Source organism: Triticum urartu, chromosome 6 (assembly GCF_003073215.2).
Source record: "Triticum urartu cultivar G1812 chromosome 6, Tu2.1, whole genome shotgun sequence".
NCBI lineage: Eukaryota > Viridiplantae > Streptophyta > Magnoliopsida > Poales > Poaceae > Triticum > Triticum urartu.
Genome location: NC_053027.1, coordinates 505,857,455 through 505,864,800, shown reverse-complemented (window position 1 = coordinate 505,864,800; position 7,346 = coordinate 505,857,455). Strand labels below are relative to the sequence as shown.

The 7,346-nt window shown below is 48.5% G+C and overlaps 1 protein-coding gene across 1 annotated transcript; it reads left to right on the top strand.

The window, feature by feature from the left end:
* The first annotated feature begins 4,909 nt into the window (after positions 1-4,909).
* LOC125514634 (alpha-1,3-arabinosyltransferase XAT3-like) lies at positions 4,910-7,144 on the top strand. The gene is made up of 3 exons (XM_048679973.1): positions 4,910-5,146; positions 5,250-5,357; positions 5,566-7,144. Exons 1-3 carry the CDS (start codon positions 5,023-5,025, stop codon positions 6,855-6,857), a joined length of 1,524 nt encoding a protein of 507 aa, XP_048535930.1. The 5' UTR covers positions 4,910-5,022; the 3' UTR covers positions 6,858-7,144.
* The last annotated feature ends 202 nt before the right edge of the window (positions 7,145-7,346 follow it).

The following is a 7,346-nucleotide window of genomic DNA, read 5'->3' as shown; positions in this document are numbered from 1 at the left end:
ATTCGTTAGCTTAGCATATTGATCGTTTAGTTTTATCACTATTGCTTTCTTCATGTCAAATATATATTCCTTTGACTATGAGATTATGAAACTCCAGGATACCGGAGGAATACCTTGTGTGCTATCAAATATCACAACGTAACTGGGTGATTATAAAGATGCTCTACAGGTATCTCCGAAGGTGTCTGTTGGGTTGGCATAGATCGAGATTAGGGTTTGTCACTCCGAGTATCGGAGAGGTATCTCTAGGCCCTCTCGGTAATGCACATCATAAGAAACCTTGCAAGAAAAGTTACTAATGAGTTAGTTGCAGGATGATGTATTACGGAACGAATAAAGAGACTTGTCGGTAACGAGATTGAACTAGGCATGTAGATACCGGCAATCGAATCTCGAGCAAGTAACATACCGATAAACAAAGGGAATAACATATGTTGTCATAATGGTTTGGCCGATAAAGATCTTCGTAGAATATGTAGGAGCCAATATGAGCATCCAAGTTCTGCTATTGGTTATTGATCGAAGAGATGTCTCGGTCATGTCTACATAGTTCTTGAACCCGTAGGGTCCGCACGCTTAACGTTCGATGACGATATTGTATTATATGAGTTATGTGTTTTGGTGACCGAATGTTGGTCGGAGTCCCAGATGAGATCATGTACATGACGAGGAGTCTCGAAATGGTCGAGAGGTAAAGATTAATATATAGGATGATAGTATTCGGACACCGGAAGTGTTCCGGAGTATATCGGGTATTTATCGGAGTACCGGAGGGGTTATCGAAACCCCCGAGGGAGGTATATGGGCCATATGGGCGATAAGAGGGGAGCACACCAGCCCACAAGGGGTGGCGCCCCCCCTCTTGGAATGTGGCCGAATTGGAGAAGGAAAAGGGGGGGTTCGCCCCCTTCCGTTCTCTCTTCCCCCTTCCTTTCTTCTCCGGTGGAAAAAGGAAAGGGGGGGCACTTGGGGAAGCCCCAAGTAGGATTCAGATCCTACTTAGGGCGCCCCCTGGCTGCCTCTCCTTCCCTCCCACCTATATATATGTGGGGAGGGGGCGCCTAGAACATAGAACATCAATTTTTAGCCGTGCGCGGCGCCCCCCTCCCACAGTTTACACCCCCGGTCATATTCTCGCGGTGCGAGGATCACATCACCATCACCGTCATCACGTTGTCGTGCTGACGGAACTCATCGACTACCTGGACACCTTGCTGGATCAAGAAGGCGAGGGACATCACCGAGCTGAACGTGTGCAGAACTCAGAGGTGCCATACGTTCGGTACTGGATCGGTGGAGCGCGAAGAAAGTTCGACTACATCAACCGCGCTGTGAAACGCTTCCGCTTACGGTCTACGAGGGTACGTAGACACACTCTCCCTCTCGTTGCTATGCATCTCCATTGATAGATCATTGCGTGTGCATAATGTTTTTGTTTTCCATGCATGTTTCCCAACATTTTTAACAGTGACATCTGCCTCGAAGTGAGCAAACTCCCGAGCCAACGGACGACAGCAACAATGCTGAGTAGTTACTATCAAAGCCAAGCTTGTAGATTGATGGAGCCCTTAAACTGATCACTGATGGCAGCTTGCGCGCTTGATCTGCTACTGGACTCATTTTTTGAGGCGCGCCCTACCAAATCTCCCATGTCCTCTCACGATCTTTAGAGTACTTCTGTTGGCATGAGTAATCTTACTTGATCCATGTATTTTCATCTTGCCCTCCTTTTTGCAAGATCAAAGTTCCACTTATTGTAAAAAAGCTTCCATTTTTCTAAAAAATAGTCCAAAACATGCTCTACCCCCATCTCAAACAGGGAGGCAAAATTTGAGAGGAGGCAAGTACAAGAGCTAACTTTGTGGACTTGGGAGAAGGCGGCAATCACATCAAAGATCCAAGCATCGTGCCGAGGGCCATGGATGATTGTATATAGGGGGGCGGTAGGCGAAGGAAGATGTCGGTGAAAGAGATGAGGCAAAACAAGAGGATGAGAGCATATCAAAAGGATTATGTGAGTGATAAGAGATAGCAACAAATTCAGGTAGAGGAAAGCGAGATGTTCAAGATAAACAATGATAGTGTGAGAGATGTTTGATGTTGATGCTCTTGTTTTTTTGGTCGGGACGCTCTTTTTATTGATGTTGTTATTACTAACATTGTTGAAGGTTCTACACCACAAGCAAACGAGTTGGCACCTAACTGAAGTCCGCCTTCATCCAGAACATCACCGCGATTACGTGCCTAGACACCAACCAATTCGTCATGATAGAGAAGCCAAAAATTTCAGGTATTCAAAGATATTTTTTTATAAACTCCTATCTATAACCCAACTACACTTTGTGAGAGGTTCACAATTAGTCCATATTCTTTGATCACTTTTTTCTATTACCCTTTTGTCCAATGCACATTCTTCTTCCCATGCACATTTAGGTCATTGCCCTTATTTTTGTTTCAGGTAATGCAAGTTTTACACGACCACTGTTATCATTTATTCACTAGCCTTCCTATTTGTACACCACCTATATCTCAAAATGATATCACGCCCTCACGTGTTAGAGGCAATCTACCGATGCTATACGCCAATCATTTGTTTGTTATAGCTCGCGTGATCGAGGTAGCAAGTCATAACTAAATACATGGGTAGGGCATTTGGTGGCGAGGAAAATGACACGGTCCCGTGTCTTATTCGAGCTCGCTTGTTGTGCGTTTGGTTGTCTCGCACAGAAACAAAAGGGGGATAATGCTTCACAACTAGCATTGTTGATGGCATCCGTCGGCGTGGAGGGGACGAAAGGAAACCAAGTGGACGATGGAGATCGATGGTATACTTATGATTTTAGAGACTGCCATTGTGCACCCCATCACATCAATACAACACCAGTAGAGTAGGGTTTCACCTCCAGAGAGGGGCCTTGAACCAGGGTAATTGTCTCCTGTTTTTTGTTTGGGCTTTTCGGCTAGTCGCGGAACCCTACCGAGGCTTCTACCCGATTTCACACTGACAATGCTCGGAAACGTGTTGAACATTTCAGAAAGCAAGCATGTTGCTCAATAAAAAATATCTAATCTAATCCCTTTGACACAACAAACCCGTTTCTTGGTTCTATTCCACCAAATTCCAATTAGTTTGGATGTATTTTTTCAACCAAACCCAAGTACACACTGTATCAATGAAGAATAAAAGATGAGAGATGATTTGTAGAGTCCATGTCCCTGGACCCTACGATGCAAATTATACCCAATCTAGATCTATATGCCATTTTAGCTTATCGTGCTTTTAATCCTACCACAAACGTATACAAAGACCGGCACAAAGAAAAAACATTATATCTACTTAAAAATAAAATAAAATAAAATTCGATCTTTACATTATATGTTTGTGTCTTTATACATGTGCAAAATTGCATCAAGAAACAACATACTTCATGAACTATGAGGAAAAAAAGAACCAATGCTCTCAAAAAGAGAATTTTGGATATTACACACTATAGACTCTGATTTTTGTTCTCACACAAACCGACTCATATCCCATACGAATAAACAACATATAGCCATCCCATGGTTAAACTGAACCATGATCTCATGAAGGTTGAGAATACACCATAAGGGAATCATCAAGTCATATTATTCATTCATGTAGGTCCTATATGCCATTATAATATTAATTACCGTGATTACTAAATTTATACGTTGATATTTAATGCATGCTTTCGAATATATATCATGATGAATAGTTAATGTCTACCATTCATACATTGTTATTTAATCATTTGCTTTGGAATGACATGATGAATAATTAATGCCTACCAGTAATAAGACTCATGCCATCTAGTATCGCTTAAAGAGCATTAAGTACTACTCTCTCCATCCCATGATAGAGGGCATTGGCTTTTATGAAAATCAATCTTCACAATTTTTGACGAAGTTTATATAGCAAATTATTTACATCCATGATACCAAATATCTATCTTATGAACATTTACTTTATGATGAATCTAATGCTATCCATTGGGTATTCTAGATATTGATGATTTTTTCTATATTATTGGTCAAAGGTCGTAAAGTTTGACTTAGAAAAATCTTATACAAATTATATTTTAGGACTGGGGGAGTGTGATATTAGATTAATAAATTTGTCTATATCCAGTATCGGGATGGCACTATCTTTACCTATAAACCTGGCCATAGTTTATAAAGTTTGACTCAGAACAAAACTAACATGCTCAACATTTGAAAGAGGGGTAAGCATGTTTTGATAGTGCACATGTCCATAATAATCAATAGCAAACAATTCAATTGATATAGTTGTGGTTGATTTAACTGCCTTAATTTTTAAGGTTAACATGGATGCTGTTGATTCGACTGCATTTTTAGAAGTTCAAGGAAATGCTTGCTTCAGCCCCCCAAAAGTTTGGGGTTGGTTTTGCAGTTACTTGGTAGATAATCTTGGACTTCACACTGAAGTGAGCAAGCATTTTTCAACAGTAAACTTGGAAGTCTGTCAGCTTCCTGACAGTATGCCATCCGCCTCGAAGTGAGCCAACGGACGACAGCGACGGCGCTGAGCAGTTACTGTCGGAACCGAGCTCGGAGATCGACGGAGCCCCGGGACTGGTCACTGACGGCGGCAGTTGATACCGCGCTCGATCTGCTCTCTGCTGCCGGAGTCACTTCTCCCCAAGTCTCCCCTGCCCCGCCCTCTCGCTTTGCCTTGCCTTGCCAGAGTAGCTCGCCTCCACGTCTACCAAGTCGCGTCACCGCTAGCTTGTCTCTGTCCGCGCGGTCAACACCGCTACCGTTTCAACGAGGGTGAGAAGCCTTTGCCCCGTTCAACGACAGAACTGGTAAGTTCTGTGGCTTCTGCCACCACCCCGCCCGCCGGTATAAGACTCCACGCCCCCCTCGAGAACCATTCCTGATAGACAGACGGACAAAGATTTCCGGTAGCAGGCACCCAGAGAGAGAGAGAGAGAGAGAGAGAGAGAGAGAGAGAGAGAGGGAGAGAGAGAGGGGCAGGCCATGAAGTCGGCCAGGAGCCTGTCGAGAGGGGACGGGCGGCGGCTGGGGAATGCGTCGCTCATCGCCTTCATGCTCGCGTCCCTCGTCCTGCTCTCCGTCATCAGGACGAGGCTCTCCCCCATGGGTATGTACGCGCGCGCGCGGACAGACTCGTGCTGATTGATTCTTGTGCGCTTGGTTCTGAATGAGGGGGGATTTATCTTTCTTTGCGTGCGTGCGTGCTGCAGAGAAGACGGGGGACGCCATCAAAGCAGAGGAGCGGCATGGGATGAGCAAGGGAAGCGTCAAGGTGGAGGTCGCCCATGAAGCTGTGGTCACAACTCCGGATTCAGCTGGTATGTTGCCGCGAGCCCGCGTCCCTTGCTTCCTTCCTGTGATGAATTTGTTCGTTCTTGGGGATTGTTTCCGTCTCCATTCGGAGTTGCATGATACGGCAGGAAATTTGATGTTCCTGGCCATATGGGGACTGAATTAATGGGTATCCAATGGAGTTTGTGGGGATCGGACCAGATCTGACGTTGAGCTGACTTTTGCAATCTGCAGCGGAGGAGGAGGAGGAGGAGGAAGAAACTCCGCCCAAACCCGCCGACACGTCGTCCCGGGGTGGCGTGAGCGTGCCCGTGCCGGTGAGCACAAGCACCACGCCCGTCCCCGTCGCTGTCATAGACCGCCAGGGCAAGCCGGTGTGCTACGAGTCGGGCCGGCGGTCGGACACGTGCGAGGCCGCCGGCGACGTGCGCGTGCAGGGGCGCAGCCAGACCATCCAGGTCCGCCCGCTGGACCGGGAGTGGAAGGTGAAGCCGTACTGCCGGAAGCAGGACGCCTACGCGCTGTCGCACGTCAAGGAATGGACCCTCCGCCCGCTCTCCGGCGGCGGCCCGCATTGCACGGTCAACAGCTCCGCGACGGCCTTCGTGATCTCCACCGGCGGGTTCACCGGCAACCTGTTCCACGACTACACGGACGTGCTGGTCCCGGCGTTCATCACGGCGCACCGGTTCGGCGGCGAGGTGCAGTTCCTGGTGAGCAGCTTCAAGTCGTGGTGGACCAACAGGTACCTGGAGATCTTCCAGCAGCTGAGCAGGCACGAGGTGATCGACATCGACAACGACGACGAGGTCCGGTGCTACGGGAGCGTGGTGGTCGGGCCGACGTTCCACAAGGAGCTGGGCGTGGACGCGTCCAAGACGCCGACGGGGGCGTCGATGGTGGACTTCCGCGCGATGCTGCGGGGCGCGTTCGGGCTGTCGCGCGCGGCGGCCGAGCCGAGCGGCGACCGGTGGGACATCCGGCGCCGGCCGCGGCTGCTCATCATCTCGCGCAAGAACTCGCGCGCGTTCCTGAACGAGCGCGCCATGGCGGACATGGCCATGAGCCTCGGGTACGACGTGCGCGTGGGCGAGCCGGACACCAACACGGAGGTGTCCAGGTTCGCCCGGCTGGTGAACTCGGCGGACGTGATGGTGGGCGTGCACGGCGCGGGGCTGACCAACATGGTCTTCCTCCCCGCCGGCGCCGTGCTGATCCAGGTGATCCCCTACGGCGGGCTGGAGTGGCTCGCCCGCGGCACCTTCGAGGAGCCGTCCAAGGACATGCAGCTGCACTACATCGGCTACAAGATCCAGCTCGACGAGACGACGCTGAGCGAGCAGTACCCCAAGGACCACCCGGTGCTCACTGACCCGCTCTCCATCCACAAGCAGGGGTGGGAGGCGCTCAAGACGGTGTACCTGGAGAAGCAGAACGTGAGGCCGCACCTGGGCAGGCTCAAGCTCACCTTCCTGGAGGCGCTCAAGCTGCTGCCCCATGGGCGCCAGGCCAAGGCCAACAACTGAGCGCGGCAATGGCCGGGGCCCTATCTGATCATGGATGTAATGATCCGATGTGTACATTGCGCGCGGTCGATGAATCGATCAATTCCATGATGGTTAATCCTGGAGTATAGGCAGAAGAACATATATAGGGGTTTGTTGGTGCTGTTCTTTCGTTCAGTTTCTTTGGTTGTTTGAAGCCTGCATCCTGTCTGTATGAAGTCTACAACTGCAGAATGTAGTGGTAAGATGGAAGAAGCATGTGGAAGCTAATAAAAGGCGAAGGATTACATACTCCTTCGGTGAGGAAAGGTGTTGCTAAGTGCATAAGGGTGGACAGATGGAGTCCGGTCTCTCATCCATTTCTTACCTTTTTTCCCCTTTCAAAATGGAGGCAAAAGTTTACATCATTCCATTAATTAAGAGAGAGTTAATAACATTCACAAAAAAAGAAGTTATAACAACCAGAGCTAACAAACAAAGACTAAAACCCTTGTAAACATTGCTCTCTTG

What these genes read in the sequence shown, in the direction of transcription:
- LOC125514634 (XM_048679973.1), top strand. Translation starts at nt 5,023, where the DNA reads ATGAAGTCGGCCAGGAGCCTGTCGAGAGGGGACGGGCGGCGGCTGGGG. An exon ending in GACGAGGCTCTCCCCCATGG is followed by an intron (nt 5,147 to 5,249) that starts GTATGTACGCGC and finishes TGCGTGCTGCAG; the next exon opens with AGAAGACGGGGGACGCCATC. An exon ending in CACAACTCCGGATTCAGCTG is followed by an intron (nt 5,358 to 5,565) that starts GTATGTTGCCGC and finishes TGCAATCTGCAG; the next exon opens with CGGAGGAGGAGGAGGAGGAG.